The sequence below is a fragment of the Rhagoletis pomonella genome, unplaced genomic scaffold (genome assembly GCF_013731165.1).
Source record: "Rhagoletis pomonella isolate Grant_MI unplaced genomic scaffold, Rhpom_1.0 Rhpom_scaffold_00006, whole genome shotgun sequence".
NCBI lineage: Eukaryota > Metazoa > Arthropoda > Insecta > Diptera > Tephritidae > Rhagoletis > Rhagoletis pomonella.
This window is the reverse complement of record NW_023458560.1, coordinates 13,668,483-13,687,942: the sequence shown is the minus strand read 5'-3', so window position 1 is coordinate 13,687,942 and position 19,460 is coordinate 13,668,483. Positions and strand designations below refer to the sequence as shown.

The 19,460-nt window shown below is 39.5% G+C and overlaps 1 protein-coding gene across 1 annotated transcript in view; it reads left to right on the top strand.

Annotated features, from left to right (window-relative positions):
- Window positions 1–12,726: 12,726 nt before the first annotated feature.
- Window positions 12,727–19,460, top strand: part of LOC118741579 — a 19,816-nt gene continuing 13,082 nt past the window's right edge. The window contains exons 1-3 of the mRNA XM_036473576.1: window positions 12,727–12,810; window positions 12,870–13,989; window positions 14,167–14,489. Coding sequence (XP_036329469.1) covers window positions 12,805–12,810; window positions 12,870–13,989; window positions 14,167–14,489 — 1,449 coding nt within the window. The 5' untranslated portion in view covers window positions 12,727–12,804. The remainder of the gene's footprint in view (window positions 12,811–12,869; window positions 13,990–14,166; window positions 14,490–19,460) is intronic.

Sequence of the window (19,460 nt, the reverse complement as noted above, 5' to 3'; positions counted from 1 at the left end):
CCTTAAAATTTTTTTTTTGCACGTTGTACCTTGAACTAGAGAATTACCGGGTTACTTTTTATATGCGCACCAGCTGTACACTAGGTAAAAACTACGCAAAAAATTATCAAAGATGCAATAACGCCATAATGGCTTTATTGCAATTTCAAAGTGAGAAATAAACCCATATGGCATTATTTCCAATGGCTTTATTGCACGGCGCGGCGCCTCTTTTGCCTCGAAACCATGTCTAATCTTTAGTACTAACTTAAGTAATCTTTACTACGTAATTTAGTAAGTGTTGGACATGGATTAGACAAGGATTACAGACAAGAGCCACTTGACAGTAGTAAAAGTTTTTATTTTTTGAAGTTTGGATTGTGTCGTTATTGCAGAGGAAATCGATATGTCCCTACGAAGTTGTACATTTTGCTATTCGCGTTGAAGACTAGCACGTTTCACTATTCGCGTCGAAGACTAACATACTTAATTATTCGCGTCGAAAAGTAGCGCATTTCAGATTCTCGCGTGGAAGACAAGACTTTAAATCATGGTTGCATGATTTTCAATTAGTCAAATCACAAATCCATAAATCAAAATTATTTCTGAATTCAAAGCTGCATCAAATCCTAAATAAATTGTTTTTGTGATTTGATTTCTCGACCAAATGAAAATAAAATGTAATTGTGATTTGATTCGTCGACCAAATAATAAATCAAATTTATTTGTGATTTGCCTCGTCGACCAAATAAAGGGTACCTACGAGTTATTTGTGATTTGCAGAGCGAATCAATTTGATTCAGCATTTTTCAACTAAATGATACTTTTTTATGCAACGCAAAAACGATTTTCAATATATATGTATATATAGATATACATACATTAAGTCTCGAAAAAATCTATAGTCCCTAGAATCCTAAAAGTCTCGAAAATCTGGAAATAGTCCCAAAAGTCCCGATATAGTCTAGAGAATAACAAAAATCCATTAGTAGTACCGAAAATCCCTAAATAGTCCCGAAAATCCCGAAGAGTTCTATAGATCCCGACCCCAAGAATCCCGAAAATCCCTAAGTAGTTTTGAAAGTTCTGAAATAGTCCCGAAAATCCTGAAATATAACAATTAATTACAAACTTGGTAAGCACTACTTTACGTAGAATTGGAAGTAAGAAAATATTTAGAAATCGTATTTGCGCTGCACGAAAAAGTATTATGTTAAATATTAGGATTGAAAAATCACGAATCAAATTGATTCACTCTATAAATGAAATCACAAATAAATTTGATTTCGTAATTGGTCGACGAATTTGATTGACAAATCAAATCACAAATAAATTTTATGACAATCTGAAATGTGCTAGTCTTCCACGCGAGAATCTGAAATATGCTACTTTTCAACGCTAATAGTGAAACGTGCTAGTCCTCCACGGTAATTTGAGATGTGCTACTCTTCGTAAGGAGCGACGATACCTAACAACATTAGTGAGGTAGATGGACTAGGGATCTATAGTTTTCATATGATGGTGGACTTAAAGTCGCCATCTTCAGAAAAGACTCCTTTATGGTGACTAGGAAAATTAAAAAACGTATGGAAAAAGATGTCGGATTTCGGCAACTGGTCGATACCAGTTATTATTGTTATTAGATCTCTGGAAATATATTATCAACCCCGTATTGACAGAGAAAAGTGGGAGTTAAGAAAAAGGGTAGTGGCACTTTGTAAAGAAGTGAAATTTGTTATATGTACAACATGTCTCGAAAGCATTTACATTCGAGTACTTAGATGTATTATTTTATCAATGATAATTTACTGAATTATAGCTGGAAATATTAGAAAACGGGCGTGGCACCTCTCTTGTAGAGTACTATGTTTACACGGGGTATACCCCGAACCATTTTAAGATAAACTTAGAAGGCTTGGTAAACATCACATTACCATATATACCATACAGACCAGTTTTACTAATTCCATAATTTTAATTGCCAGGTTTTGACATTATAATAAGTTATAATAAGTTGTGAAATTATTGTTTAATCGACCATTACTATAACAACCTCTAAAGAATTTAAGCTGAAAATCTGATTTCATTAAAGGTCAAAACTCTAAAATTTTTACTTGAAATTATATGTAAGTATAACGAAAAATATTGCGAACTCCAAAGCACTTTCATTTTACATATAATAGAGCGGGGAAAAAACAACAAGCAGCGTGTATATTTTGTATAAGCTAGTACATATGTATATTTATACAATTCTGTGAAACAACGTGTAATGTAAAATCTGATTTCCACTTCCAAATTAATGGCATACCAACACAGTTTTTATATGAATTGCCAACAAACTATTTTTCATTGTCGTGTAAAACAAAGGTGTTGCACAAAAAGACACCAACTTCATTTTCAATTAGTTGAAGCAAATGTTTCTCTGCGTATTATTTTCTTCTTAGCTTGTACATCTGTTGGCTCATTTTATCCTTCGGCAACCATCGGACCACTCATCCATCACTCAGTATCGAACAAAAATATTCGAGATTTGATACATGCAGAATAGACTGCTGCAGCCAAGTTTATCGGTATGTGAGAATTGGTAATGGTGCGGTTGCATTCAATGTAACAGACAGCAGAAATGTAATACCGACACTGTAAACGGCAGCTATGTACCCAACTTGGCATATTTACACAATATTTAATTTTCACGCACCATCACATTACATTTCGCTGTTGTTTCTTATTGTTTGTTGTTCACATTTCACCCATTGCTACTGCAGTAATACATTAGCATGGAAATGTGCCACGTGTAAATTACCGCGAGAAGCAGGAACAGTGAGTACTGAAGCTTATTTGGTTATTGTTGCTTTTATGACCTCCTAGTATCCCACTCAGTGATAGAAGTTGGCGAAGCCTCTGACGGCTTTGTCTAGCTGTGACCACTTGGGCGCATCACTGGCATTGACGTTGGTGTTGCTGTGCAGGCAGCAGATGTTGTTATTATTGATGATTGCTGATTAATATCTTTGCTTCATTGCGTTCGATTTGCTACCGTAACTTTTGCATTGGATCTCCCATTGCACGGACCCACGCACTATTGCCCGTGTATAGTTTACAAGTGACTGTTAAAGATATGCAATTATGTACACCTATGCTACATTAAACGTCTCAACATGACTAATGACATGTATCGAAGAATTACACAGCTTTACAACTGATTTTTTTTCCTACTATACCTTCGAATGACCACGAACCTGACGTGCATTCAGCATATCGAATAACATAGGGATATATAGGTTTGTTTTAATATGCATACACTTTTTTTCTGTAAACCTGTGTTATTGAAGGGTTTTACCAACCAATTTAGTGTCAAATCATTTTCGGAAAAGGGCACAAAATCGATCTTCTCGCACATTGCGGTTGTTGTTAAGTAAATACATACACATCAAACTTAGTTAGTTTGCAGAACAAGAGTGGAACCCAGTTTATCCTAAACGTAATTAATTAATGCAACAGTGTCAAGACCAATGTTTAATTTTTATTATTTTATTGTATTTGTCGAATTTGAAAAACTTCGATGATTTCGGTATACAAAAGGTACTAGATCTCATCTGTTACATTTAGTGCTTGCTGTGAACTGGAAAGTTTTAATATTCAAAACTTCGATTATGAGCTTACTACACATAAGACCGTTTTCTAATGTAAGCAGTAAAGTTGCCTTTACTAACAGGGCAGATTAATTGTTCCTCACTTTAAAGTCTTATTTTACCGTACAAATAAATTTGTTATTCCGTAGAGTGAAACTTCACTACATTTCCGAGAGTGAAATTTCACAACATTCGTCATAAAATTTCAAAGGTTGGCAATGCACCATAAGCAAATATAGAGCAAGAGCAACTGTTAGCAAAAACCAAAACCTTGGTTCAAATATCTAATACTAGATAGCCCTCAACCGCTTCGCTGAGTGTATGAAATTTCTACGTGCTACATTGAGTAAAATTTATTTCAAGAAAACTTAATTAAAAAACAGGTTTAAAATTTGTTTTTTTTTTTTTGTTTGTTTTAAACTGAAGGTTTCTTAACAATATTTCGTTAGACAACCATATTTTAATTCTTGAGATAGCTTGCGTAAAATTAATTTAAATTTGACTTTTCAAACAGGTGGCAAACCTTTTCAAAATATATTCGAGCTACAGCTTTTTTAAGCCTCTTGACATCCATTTTTTAATATAATTTTCAAATAAATAACTCCCTAAATTACAGTTGTATTTGATTTTTTTTTAAAGGTGACAGCTCTCATCCATGAGTAGATAATGATTTTATATATCTCCATACCATGTTCCAGTAATCTATCAAAAATATTTCCTGGGCTAAATGACAGCAGTGTACAAAATTTCATGATGATCGGTTGAGTAGTTAAAGCGTGAAAGCGTAGAAAACAAACAAACTCACTTTCAGATTTATAATATTAGTAAGAATAAGAATAGTACTGTGACTCATGAACCAAAACCAAACCAAAATTTAATGTAGGGTACAAATTTTTAAAGGTTGCATCGTGTGAGCAACAATTTATTGATTCGAGAAATTAATGCGCTGATGAGAAAACGAAAACTCGTATATCGAGACGATAAAGTGGCCGGTAATCTAAAGGTTAGATGAGAAAACGGGCCATAATAGAAAATAAAAAAGGTCATGGTTATACATTCACTAGGACCGCAATCATTTCGAACTAGAGAACCTGCCTGCAAGGACTTTACATTTACAATGTAGTAGCAAACATAGGCGACTATGCATTTCACTCGATAATTAAAGTGTCAATCAATTAAGACAGTTGAAGAGTTGTGGCTGGTATAAAGTATGTTAATTTGTCATGTTACAAGCCTGTGCAGGAAGCAACGACAACTGGTCATTACAATTGTATATGTATGTATGTGCATTAGGGTGGTCCAAAAATACATGTGGGGTAAAAGTAAAGTCGGAATTTTTATGCTCTCACCCCCTAGGATTGTTCTATACCGAAAAAAAATATAACTTAATTTTTTTTTTTAAATCAAAAAATATTTAGAGGTCGCTCAAAGCGCATAAAGTTTTCTATGTATTTTATATGGGGAAAAAACAACTTTTCGTAGAAATGGTATAGAATAGTTAAAAATAAATTTTTTCTCCCAGAAAACTCTGTTTATCTGGCGGAGATTCCCAATAATATTACCCAATTGTTTATTTAACCATTTTTTCATCGCAACTATAATTTATAGGTCCGCCAAAAACCCACAAAAACCCCGAAAAATGCTATGGGATGACCAATCAAAAATCGTTAGTATCAAATAATGGTTAAATTGATTGACAATTGGGTATTATTATTGAAAGTCTCCTGAAGAGAACCAGAGTTTTCCGATCGAAAAATATTGATTTTCAAGAATTTTATACCATTTCTGCGAAAAATTGTATTTTTCCCATATGAAAATACATGGAAAATTTTGAAAGCTTTAAGCGGCCTCTAAATATTTGTTGATTTCAAAATAAAAAAATAGGAGTATACTATTTTCGATATAGAACAATCCTAGGGGGTGAGAGAATTATAATTCCGATTTTAATGTTTTTTGACCACCCTAATGTACATACCTACATATGTGCCTTGTTACAAGCAACCACTCAAGCAGACATCTCAGAATGACATATGGATAAACTATTGTGTTACGTTTAAACGATAGGTAGTAGGCTTATTAAGGTGCATATAAGAAAGAGAATTTTTTATAAATAAGTTGCTGCTTATTCAAAAGCTTAAATGCCCATATTTGCTAATTTCTCTCTGGCCCAGAAGTATTACTACTAATGCTCTTGTTACCCGACTAGTCGCCTGATCGGATAGCGAAAGTTACAAAAAAAATAATAATCGACTTTACTTAATCGACTGACCGTTTCCTTTTGACTTTTTCAACTAACCGCCACCATAATATTTCGGTTTTATTTTAACAGAAAACAAGTAAAAAAGACTAAGGTATTAAATATAGTTATTTTTCACCTTTACGAAAACTACCACTACATGGTAGGCCGGGGTGGTTTTATCCCTATTTCAAGCATCTTCAGTAAACTTATGTAAGTTTATGTGGGCGATATCACGCCCATTTTCCAAAACTCCATAATAACTAGCGCCCTTAAATTTCGAAATATCGAAGTTTCAAGCATTTCTAAGATTTACCGTTATATGAAAGTGGCCGTAATTTTAGCCCGATTTCAATGATTTTCAACGTTTTACTTTTATATGGCAAACACTATAATCATTCCGAACGGTTACCGTGATACACATGTGTCATAAGTGGGCGGTGGTACGCAAATTTTCCAAAATTTTATCATAAACGTATTTCTTGGTAAAGAGTTATTGCAAAAATCAATTTTGAATAAATTAGCTCCGGTATTTTCTGATTTATCGAAGATTTCGTAAATCTCTAAATTACCGTTCTATGGGATGTGGGCATGGTTATCGTCCGATTTTAAAAATTTTCAGTCGTTTGGTATGTTGTGCCAGGACCAAAAACCGCGCCAAATTTAGGGAAAATTGGTGTAGCGGTTAACGAGATATGCACATGTAATCATAAGAAGGCGTGGCTACGCTTATTTTCCAAAATTTTATAATATTCTTTCTTTTCGTCTAAAAATCATTGAAATATCAGTTTTGAGTGAATAGGCTGAAGTAGTTATTAACATATCGCAGTTTTCGTATTTCTGAAAATTACCGTTATATGGGAGGTAGGCCTGGTTATTGTCCGATTTTGCCCATTTTCAATACCGTCCGTCCTACGCTGAAAAGAAGTACACACACCAAATTTCGTTAAGATATCTCAATTTTTACTCGAGTTATCGTGTGCACAGACGGACGGACGGACGGACAGACAGTCACTGCTTAATCGATTTCTTTTTTCATTGTGATCATTTGTGTATACATTTGTCTATATCTATCTCGATTCGTTTTGCCTGTTACAAACAACCGTTTTGCGTACACAATTATAATACCCTATGCACAAGTGCGCTCGGGCATAAATATATAACACAGCGTAGAAATTGGTCACAATTTATAGTTTGTCCAAAATAAAATGCTTAAGAAGATCATAACTCCTTCTCTGTGAAATATTTCTTATAAATAATAACGTCTTTTCTTTATGTACATACCGGAAAAAGTATTCTCAATGTTAATACAACCAATGAGCTATCTACGTGCCAAACATTCCAATCTGTTCAGCCCTTTTTGTGTAATTGTATAACAAACATCCAAACACCCAAAAATACAAACTTTCTCATTTATAATATTAGTTAAGTAGGTAATATTTATAGATAGAATAGGTGCCATGCCTATTTTTCCAATAACATTCTGTGTTCGTTTGGAAAAGCCAGTAGGAATTAGCCAGCAAAGAGAGAAACTTACAAGGTTTAGCGAGAATAGGCATTTAATTTTTTATTTATTTATAAAACAGGACATATACGTATATTTCTTTTTATTCTGACCTTTTTCAACATACGCTTGAATTTCTTTGCGGTAGCCACTGTCGGATTTCCTATATCGACAGTGGTGTCGACTGCGGTCCGATTACGAATACAGCTTTTTCATCAGAGTACCCTTCAAACAAATATTTACATAATTCACGCCAAAGGTATGTATGTCACAACGAACGCCTGTAAAACACTTTGACATTTACAAGGTGGACAAAAGTGCAATTTTTGGAGATCGCGAAAAATTCGGATACAAGTTTTGCTTTAGCATTTGACCATATTTTAGCGTTTTTGCGATAGCGAATGTTGGTATCCGGCTGCAGTCACACTTACACAAGATACAACTAATACAAAAAAGAGCGAATGCCACCACACTTCTGTTTTAACAATAATATTTATTTTCGTAGCAGCATGCAATCATTCATACACATACGCCAATTTATCAAAGACTTATGTATATACATATGTATATTCTAAACTCGTTATCTGCAATTAAAAAAAAAATTAGTTCGATATAAAAATTCATCTTATTTAGATTTAACTGTAATCGAAAATATAAATGTTATCCTTACGAATCGCTCCTTAGTAAAATGTACTAAGTGAAAATTAAGTCACATAGTCCAAGCAGCTCCAATATCCCAGAGGGCACACCTGTGTGACCAAGGTGATATATGTATGTATGTAAATATGTAAGCTTAAAATACTAGTATGTTTCAGTCGATGCCTAGATACAGTAGCAGATATGCATAGTTAAAACAGTACTTTGTATTTCTCCTATAAGTGGCAACCAACACCTGCTTACACACCCAATACAACAACCAAACTGCTCAGTTTTTAGCTGGCATTTGTGTTCACACTGGTAATAGGAAAGGGTCAAAAGCCCCACCAATCGAACACAACACAACTAATTACAATGGAACTAAAATTACTTCGAAGTTCGAACACGTTAGTCTTTTGCGGTAAGGAACCAACATGTTGAAAGCGCCAAATGGGAGGGAGTCAATATGCGTAAGCGCCGAAACTCTTATACGCAACGTTTGCTCAACTGGCGATTAATGTGGAGCGAATATTCTAAATGTAAGGCACCACAACAAATCTGGTAGTGTGGAGCTCGTGTTGGGTGTGTACGTGATGCAGCTACGGTGACTACGTAGCGGTGATAACATCAGCTGTAGTGGAAATGGTTAAAATAAATATCAGTCAACCAAAGCAAAAGTACACCACATCAGTTGCTTCTTGTTCGTCGGTTCGAGGTGTCGGCGTTTATCGCAGGTAAGCGGTTATCTAATCGCAAACATTTGGTGGATTACGCGACGTGTTTTGACGACTTCAACGACTATTTGTGACAAAAATAAAAAAATAAAAAAAAGCGTTGTAAAAATTGGCATGAATTCTTATGCAGAGGCATTTTTTATGTTAATTAAGTGATGGCTATAAGTAAAATATTAATTAAAAGTTGATATTTATGTGGTTTACGGTCAAGTGGTTCAACAGTTCTTTCTGCATACACAGCAGGGTCAACAGAGAGATTTCGGATTGCATATTTTTCATAAATTTTCGTAATCATCTTTCTACATTAGATACTTAATCTCCTCAGTAAGTTCTGCTTAAGTCTGTTTTACAGCTAAGCATTTACCGGGATCACTTAAGCAACTATTTATTAATACAAGGCAATTAATCTTTATCGGTGCTCCGTGGCGTATGAGTACGAAAATTCCTAATAGAAAATCGTGGGCGCGTATACGCTTCTTTGGTGATTATACATAAATAATTGGATTAGACAAAGTCACAATTTAATTGAAAATGCCTTACAGCCATATATGTAATACTCCTATATTGGCAGTAAGAGCTAGTACCGTCCGAAAACACTACAGTACAGATATATCAATAAACACGTACGAAAGAAAAGGAACACATACGTTTATAAATAAACATGTACACGACACATTTACAAAAACGGCACTCAAGTACACAATACATTGACAAAAACAGTACTAGACTGTCTCGCTTTGATTTCGGAATGCTTACACATTGAGATGTTAGCTTACTACCAATATAGAAGTATTACATACAGCAAATTTAACGAATGCAATTTAAGTGAAAAATAATGATTTTAATTTTTTTAATTTTATATGTAAAAATAAAAAAATCGTTTTCCAGTTAAATTGCTGGTGAAACCGGCTGTTATAGGCAGCGTGCGGTACGTCTGACTCGCGAGGCATCTGTGTACGTGTTGACTTGCCTTTCAACTACACACAGTTGAGCCACTCAGAGTCATGCCAGAGTCATTTCGGTGTAACTAACACATATTTATTTTCACTGACACATCCATACCGACTCGCGAGTCAGAAGTACCGTGCATGCCGTCTATTAGAAAGAAAGAAAGACATTAATTAAAACAATCTTCAGATTTTCTGTTACCTTGTTTATACCAACACATAAAGCGCTTTGACCCAGTTCGAGGTGATTCAAAACGGAAGCATAAACCAACTTTCAATACGTTCAGAAACTCAAAAGTGTATTGACTCGAATTTGTTTTCAAATCGCTTTTTTATTTCTCACATCGGTTAGAAAGCGGGTATAAACACATCACTCATTTGACGCGAAGTGAAAAAGGCTGGTTTTCTTAAATTAATTATTTAAGAAATATCGAATAAAAATAACAAATTTTGTTTACTTTTCAATACGGTTTCAGCGAGTGCGCCTTAACGACACAGGTATAAATGCTTGAAAGGAATATGTGTTGAGCCAAATCAGCTTTTTGTTAATGCGGTTCTTGCGTAGGTATAAACAAGGTATGTCTGCAGTTATGAATCATATTGGATGTTTTCAATAACTAACTATTACAAGGCTAATACGCACAGATTAATCGAACAAATTGAAAGCGCATTGGCACCCCACACATTTCGCTATGGTCTGTACATTTACAGGTTTATAACAGTATAAGCGTAGCGATCTTCCAGAACAAACTAAAAAAAGCTGTTTTCATTCTTCTTCAAAAAGAGCTACAGCAGAAAAATTTTAAACCAGTGGAGTTTTTGAAACATTAAACTTTAATTCGGAATTTTTTTCGTTATTTTCTTGTTAAAATACATGTGTTGTTTATTTTTGTACCGGCAATAAAATATTAGGAAAATAAACATCTTTAAATTTTAATTTTTGAATTTTGAGTGCATATTATATGCGAATATTTTAGATTTTTTAGTGCAAGAGATTCCGAGCCCTAGTGATGGCTATAGGCCAAATTAACTTCCGATGATATATCCACCAAAAAAGTTTAATCTACTGCGTGTTAATATATTTACAATTTGCGAAAACGCAACGATGGGACGATCCACTACTACCACCGTAAATACGCGAAAATCCTCCGGCTGAACCCTCCACGAGGGTGCCGACTGGTAATGGCCACTACAATTTAGGTTCTGTACGATGTCAGAATGGTGTCCAGCTAAGATCAGAAATCAGTGTTATGTGCTTAAGCTCCTCAATAGCTAAGTTATGTGGAAATGGTTTTTGATCGTGGCCTATGGAGGTAATGGAGGAGCAAACCTCTCTAAAAAAGCTCTGGGTTGGAACAAGGTGTTAGACGGCCCGTGCTGATGTTCAGCCTGGCTGGGGACCCAGATTAACAAATAGCCCAGTCTCGAACGGAGTGCTCCGGATACCTGGCGACCTCCGGTTCTATCAAGCCTTACCTGCGCACACGGACCTCTGTGCGGGCGGACCTCCATTGTCCGACACTCGTGGGATCAAAATTATGAGCGCAATTTTCAACAAAAAATAACACAACAAGGAGGACGGCCCTCCAAAAAAACCGACAGGGGTGGCTCCAGTTAATGCTACAGCCTCGAGCAGGGCATTTATCGGACCGCCAGTGACAGGGGTTAGAGGGGCCTTAAGCGGTAGGGCTGGTCCTGGTACGAGTACCATAGGAGGCAGAGGGGGGAGTGGAGGCTTGGGCAAACCGGTCTCCAACCGATTCATGGCTGGAGCTGCAGCGTCAGCTCCGCCTAGGGAAGTCAGACCCCAAAGCACACACACCTTAACCCAAGGGCGGGGTTCGGCACCTGCTTCGAAAATAACCCGGCAGGATGCTGCCGACATTCCGAGCAGCTCGAGGAAAGTTGCAAACACAGGCCTGGGGGGGTCGGCTAAACATGTCCGCCCCTCGAAGCAGGCCTATTATGACAAAAAGGCGGCCATGAGGGTCGTGAACAAGATCGGGGACCTGCCGACAGAGCAGCTCACGGAGGAGCAGGTTAGGTCACTGGAGTGGGCGAGGGGAGTAGTAGCCAGCTTGGGAAGACCGGCAGGCTCTGCTCCAAAAAGACAGCGGTCTGCTGAACAGGCAGGGGGTGGGGTCATCAAAAGACCAAGAACAGGCGGCCATAAATACCCCACCTTCAGGGACGTAGTGAAGGGAGGCGGTGAGGTACTGGCAATCATCGACAGAGGGGAGGAGGAAGGGACTATCCCCAAAGAGAAGTGGAGGTTGGTGGAGGAAGCGATCGCCGAAATCTACCTCCAAGTCCTAGAGGAAAATCCTGGACCTCCTCCTTTCTGCCATGATTCCGGATGGTATCAGGGTAGAGCTAAACTCATCGCCTGCGAGGACCATATGTCAGCCCAGCTCTATAGGTTGGCCGTTAGTAAGGTAGGTGAAGTTTGGCTGGGAGCCAAGCTAGAGGCCGTCAACAAGGAAGATATTCCTAGCAGACCGAGGGCTCGAGTTTGGATTCCGGCCAGACCCGCCGAGCCTGAAAGAATTGAGCGGATCTTCAGATCCTGTAATAAGGACCTGCCAAGTCTTAATTGGAGGGTAGGGAAGATAGAGGAGCCAGTAGAGAATAGAAGGCAGGTGTTGCTGATCCTCAACGCCGAATCGCTAGCCCCACTGGCGCAAAAGGATTGGATGGTGAGATTCGGGTTTAATGACGCAACCATTCGAATCTACCGCAGCGACGAGCCGAGCTTGGACCTTAGTGAGGAGAGCGACAAGTCCGGCCCGCACAGCGGTGGTGAAGAAGGGTTGCCCAGCAGCCAATGCTCATCTGACTCGGAGAGGCTATCCGGATTGGGGCCATTATTCTACGAAGAAGACCTCCTCGCCGATGACACCGAGGGTGAGGAGATCGAAGAGGCGGACGTGGATGTCACGATGGTGGAGGTAAAACGGACAGATTCTGATGAAGCTGATCCAGATCAACCTCCACCACTCTAAACTCGCGTCTGCGAACCTTGAGGTCCGCCTGGCTGCCGGTGGACTCGACGTTGCCCTCATCCAGGAACTGTGGATACACGGCAATAAAATCTGCGGACTTGGGATGAAGGGCTTTAAGCTTATTGCCGCACAAAATGCAGGTAAGACTCGAGCTTGCATATTAGCAAGGAACAACTTAAACATCTTCCTGCTCCCACAGCTTAGTGACGGCGATCTGGTAGTGGCAAGCATTGAGCTGGACAAAACCAGCTTTTGGGTAGCCTCTGCCTACATGGCCCATGACAAGGACGTGCCACCAGATGGGTTTCGGACCTTGGCCGAGGAAGCAGCCTTCAAGAACAAACCACTGGTTGCCTCCTGCGACGCTAATGCCCACAACTTGATGTGGGGGAGTACGGACACGAATGCTAGAGGTGAGTCGTTACTAGACTTCATTCTAGGGAACAAACTTGGTGTCTTGAATTTAGGCTCAGAGCCGACCTTCATAACAAAGAGTAGAGAGGAAGTTTTGGACATAACTCTGGCTTCAGACATGTTTGCCCATAAAATCAAGAGATGGAGAGTACTGAAGGAAAAATCGTATTCTGACCATCGTTATATTGAATTCGAAATAGATCTTAAGACCCCCCAAGTAAGGGAGTTCAGAAATGTTAGAAATACCGACTGGTGGGTTTACAATAATAAATTAAGGACTTTACTGCCAAAGATACCTCCCCGAGACCCCGCCACGCAGGTGGAGCTGGATGGGTTGGTTAATCAGGTTACTAAAGCCATGAATAGTTCTTTGTCAGCCGGGTGCCCGGTTGTTCGATACAGGGGAAAAAGCAAACCACCTTGGTGGTCGAAACAATTATCCTTGTTACGTGAATCTAATAGGTCAATGTTCAACAAGGCCAAAGCCACGAGAGCACCAGAGGACTGGGAAGCCTACAAGGCTGATCTGAAAATATACAAAAAAGCAGTTAGAACTGCGAAACGTAAATCCTGGCAAAGTTACTGCAAGGGAATTGAGGAAACCACGGAAGCGCCCAGATTAAGAAGAATTCTCGCAAAGTCGCCATGCAACCTTGGCTATCTCAAGGGTCAAGGGAACTCATGGACTACGACGAGCGAGGAATCTTTAGGTCTCCTCCTGGACACACACTTCCCTGGAAACAAGCCGGTGGAACCTAATGACCCCCAGAATGAATGGGGGCTATCTGATCTGGGAAACCGACTGATTACAAACGAAAAAATTGAATGGGCTATTAAGACTTTTGGTCCTTACAAGTCACCGGGACTTGATGGAATACACCCGGTAGAGCTACAGCAATCACGGGGTACTATCTCTCCGTTCATTGTGGTTATTATAAGAAGCTGTCTTAACATGGGCTACATCCCGCTAGGCTGGAGAGAGACAAAAGTCTCCTTTAGACCCAAGGCGGGCAGGTCCTCTCATACCAACCCTAAGGACTTCAGACCCATCAGTCTTACGTATTTCCTTCTCAAAATTTTAGAGAGGATAGTGGATGATTATGTACGGGGCGTGATACCAACAAGTAGGCTCTCCCCAGCGCAGCATGCCTATACGAAAGGCAAAACCACGGAAACCGCCTTGCACTCGCTCGTTCGGTTGGTGGAAAGAAGTTTATTCGACAAAGAGTACGCTCTGGTTGCCTTTGTAGACATAGAAGGCGCCTTCAACAATATTAACGCAAGCGCCATAACGGGTGCCTTAGAAGAGCTTGGAGTTGACCAGAATGTGGCGGTGCTGATCGAGTCTATACTTGTCAGCAGGACGATAACCGCTAAGCTCGGCAACACCACAATAAGCAGAAAGGTCTGTAGAGGCACTCCTCAGGGAGGGGTTCTCTCCGCTCTTCTCTGGAATCTGGCGGTGAACTCTCTGCTGGTGGCACTAGAGAGGGGGGGTTGCCATGTCACAGCTTATGCTGACGATCTGGCAATTGCCGTCAAAGGCAAATACCCAAATACACTAATGGAGATTCTGCGCTCTAGCATGGCCACGCTTAGGAACTGGACAGAGAGTAGGGGACTCGGAGTAAACCCCGAGAAAACCGAAGCAATTCTCTTCACAAGGAAACACAGGCCTCCCATTGTCTCCCCGCTAATCTTTTTGGGTGTGGAGATATCCTTGAAGGAGAATGTTAAGTATCTAGGACTCATATTAGACAGGAAACTAACGTGGAAACCTAATATAGAGGAAAGAGTAAGGAAGGCCAACGTTGCATTATACACATGCAAGAAAGCGTTCGAAATCAAGTGGGGGTTAACACCTCGTATTACACACTGGCTATACACCTCGGTGGTCAGGCCAATACTCTTATATGGAATACTTGTACGGTGGCCAGCAACTCAAAAGGCAAGTTACCTAAAACTATTGAGTAAGGTCCAAAGAACAGCGTTTCTATGCATTTCGGGTGCCTTAAGGACCACCCCAAATAAGGCGCTGGAGGTGATTACCAATTTACCCGCAATAAACCTGGTGGGAAAATACGCGGCCGCCGATTCAGCGCTCAAAATAAGAAGTATGGAGCTATGGAAGGATCGGCGGTTTGGTTACGCTTCCATACTTCACACTCTCGGTAGTTACAACCAAGAAGTTGACTACTCCGCTCCCAAACCAATCTTCAATACGCTCTTTAAGACGAGCATCCCGTCAAGAGGAGAATGGCAAACGCCAAGACCATGGAGACGGGGGGAATTGAATTTTTACACAGATGGATCCAAGCTAGACAATAGGGTTGGCTACGGAGTTTTCTCTAAGGAACTAGGACTGGAACTATCCGTCCGAATTCCGGACCACTGCAGTGTCTATCAGGCAGAGTTTTAGCTATAAAAGAGGTGGCTGTGTACCTTAGTACACATGCCGTAACGAAGACTACGATTAATATTTTCTCGGATAGCCAGGCGGCCATTAAATCAATGAACATGGTAATGCTGAGGTCGAAGGTTGCGCAGGAATGCCTCGCAGCTGTAAACGATATTAGCACCGTGTTCAAGGTCAGCCTCATATGGGTTCCGGGACACAGAGATATTGAAGGAAACTGCAGGGCTGATGAGCTAGCCAGGAAAGGTACGAATCTACCCCTATGTGAAAACAGGGGCACTATTGGGATACCCATGGCAACCTGCAAATTAGAACTTCGAAATAGCATGATCCAAGAGGCCAACAGGTCATGGCTAGAGGAGGGCACATGTAGAACAACCAGGCTGCTTTGGCCGCAAATAGAAAAGAAAAAGACGAAGGAGTTGCTGTGCCTCTCAAGAGAGGACATTGCGAAGGTCACGGCTTGTGTAACCGGTCACTGGCTATTCGGTAGGCACTCTTCAAGACTAGGAATTTTCTCCCACGAATATTGCAGGAAGAAACCGTAGAGCACTTCTTCTGCAGCTGCCCAGCTTTGGCCAAGAGGAGGGCAAGCTTTTTAGGCAGGCCCTTCTTTAGCTCTCTTACGGAACTATCACGCGTAGGAATAAAACCGATTCTACGCTTTATAAGAGCCTCAAATTGGTTCTCTGAAGAATAGTCACCGAGGTTCCCGTGTTCTGCAGTGGTACCACAATGGACCTTCAAAAGGTCTAAGTGAGTTGGTAAATTGAACCGACTGCCACATCAACCTAACCTAACCGTAAATACAATAGCGCAAAATAAATAGTAAATTCGTGGAAAATGCATTGCCTTATTCTTCTTCTTCTTATTTGGCGCTGTCACAGTCTAAGGGATTACGTTGTTTCTCTTATGTGCAAACTGCCGCCAATTGGAAATTCCAAGTAAAGCCAACTTCTTCCCCCCTTGGTATTTTCATCGCAGAGGGCCCTCCTCCTTCTCTGCTTCCACAAGCGAGTTCTGGATTAAATAAGTTCAGGGCTGCAGTGGCGTTGCCCATTCGAACGACAAGGTCAAGCCAGCTGAGCCGCTGTGTTTTGTCCATTCCGCTGTAAAGCTCACACAGCTTATCGTTCCATCGTCTGCCGTTGAAAATGCGTAAATACCTGTGAATCTTCCGCAAAATCCTTCTCTCGAATACTCCAAGAGCCGCCTCATCGGGTGTTGTCAATGTCCATGCTTCTGTGCCATATACCAGCACGGGCATGATGAGTGACTTATAGAATGTGGTTTTCGCACGCTGAGAGAGGACTTTACTCCTGAATTTCCTACTCAGTTCAAAGTTATACTTGTTGACAAGAGTGATTTTTCATTGTATTTTGATGCTGACATTTTCATCGGTGTCAATGCTGGTTCCCAAGCAAACGAAATTTTCTACTTTCTGGAAATTATAACTATCACATATAGGAGATACTTCGTATTATCCTCGTTTACCACCAGACCTATTCGTTTTGCTCCCTTATCCAAATTGGAAAAAGCAGAACAGACCGCGGCTTTTAGTACCGGTGATGCCGATTTCATCGGCATATGCCAGCAATTGCACGCTCTTGTAGTAAATTGTTCTTGAGAGATTCATTTCTGTAGCTCTTATTACGTCCTCCAACATCGGATTAAAGAAATCACGTCACCTTGTCTGAAACCCCGTTTGGTAGGAAATGGCTTAGAGAGGTCCTTCCCAATTCTAACGGAGCTTGTGGTATTGCTCAACGTCATTTTACACAGCCATTTTAGCTTCACGACGGGAATACCAAATTCAGTCATGGCAGCATAAAGACCACTTCTATTCGTCCCGTCTAAATTGGATTGGAAATCGACCAATAGATTGTATGTATCGATCCCATTCTTGAGGGTATTTTCCCAAGATTTGGCTTATTTTTAAAACCTGCTCTATGGTGCATTTCAGTCTTTCACACAATGCGCTTGATAAGGCCTTGTAACCTAAGCTTAGAAGGCTGATGCCGTGGTAGTTGGCGCGAATGGCGGGGTCGCCTTTCTTGTGGATTGGACAGAGCACACTTAAATTCCAGTCATCTGGCATGCGTTCATCTGAATATGTTCTGCAAAGAGTTGATGCATGCCCCTTATCAGCCCCTCGCCGCCGTACTTGAATAGCCCAGCTGGCAGGTCGTCAGCTCCAGCAGCTTTGTTGTTTTTCAGACACGTAATTGCTATTAGTATCTCGCACAACTTTCAGCGCTGCTACCATTCAGTGTGGTAGAAAAGTTCTCCCTCCATTAATATAAGTACGTTCTGGACATCAGTCTCTAGGTCGCCATGGTTGTTTTTACAGAAGATCGCCCTGGTTGTGAAACCTTCCGTAAGGCCCCTAACGCTCTGGTAAATTGGGTGTTTTTCCTGTCGGCCAGCATTCGTGTTATTGCAAGATAAAAAAATCTATGTCAGATAAAAGATGGAATCTTGCATTACATCCCAAATTTGTTGATGATTATCACAATTCAACATAAAAATGTATTATTTATTACATATTTAGAAAATAAAAAGAATAATTTTGATTTGAATTACCTAAACAGAGTGTTTTTCAAACACTTTAGTACATTGTCTCATGCAAGATAATAGTAATGGATTCTAAAATTTTTTCGATCACTTCTCCATAGTTTTTAGGCATAAAATAGCTCATGTACTACGTTTTATTAAAAATTCCAACATTGTCTGCCTCTGGGATGAAATGGGTTAAGCAACCATCTGATTTTCAAGGCAATCTTCTCCCCTTACGAAGCTCAAAGATCAGAGAATGTGCCTTTTGCTTTACAATAGAGCCTTCGATTTCCCGAGATTGTTCGAGAAGCAATTTCTCGCGAGGATCGCTTTCTCACGAGATTCTCGTGTATGGAAAAACTCGTTATACTCGCGAACTTCTCGGTGATGAATTTAAGGCAGCGTATTAGTTTAGGGTATTTAAACCCTGAACTGTTGAGTTTCTTTCAAGCACAATACTCGTAGCTCTCCAGAATATCAACCATGCGCATGTTCCTTTCCAGTGAGGTCTGTATTGTTCAACCATATGGACGAGCTTAACAAATAACAGATTGCACTGTTCCTATTCATTTATTACCTTTACTCACTTTCTTTGCTGGGGCCATCAAACGCCAATTATACACATACATACATACACAGCATACATATATGTACATCGAACTAAATTCTTCTTATATGCACAAACGTTTTTTTTTTTTTGACAATAGAATATTTAACATTTACACATACCTTTTTTATTTTGTTTTTAATACGTTCGATATGCTCTTACATATGTATGTCTCGATAACTACTCGAAATTTCTCGCGAGAATGGCGATACCCGAGATTGTGTCGAGAACTCGATTACTCGATTTCCCGGGTATCGAAATGCTCGAGAATGTGCCTGCAGGAATCGAAAGCCTAACTTTACAAGAGTGTAACATTTTAAGAAACGAACACAAAATTTTCTCACCGTTTGCCTTTATTTTATAATCGAACAAGAAAAGAAAAAGGGTCAATCAAAAGCGAAATTTTTTGGTAGAAACGAAAACACCATTAAATTATTTGAATTAAACAAATCGTAAAATTTCAAAATTACAAAATAGCTGCGACAGGTGTTCAGCATGCTATCATTTTTGTTAATTTCATGGTGCACTCTTGAAACTTTACAAATATGTTGTATTTGATGCCAACGTCCATTTCATCTAATATGAATGTTCTATTTGAAAACTTAGCAAAGTTATTAAAAAAAAACAATTGTATTTTTCCAGTGGCAATGAAAAAATGTGTAATTTCGGTACCTTTTCACCTAAATAAATGTTTTAAGGCTAAAGTTTTTCAAATCCTTGATTTATTTTTTATTTTACTTTTTCTTGAAATTCATTGATTGAAACAAATGCACGAAAAATGGTTTAGCGTTTTTTTT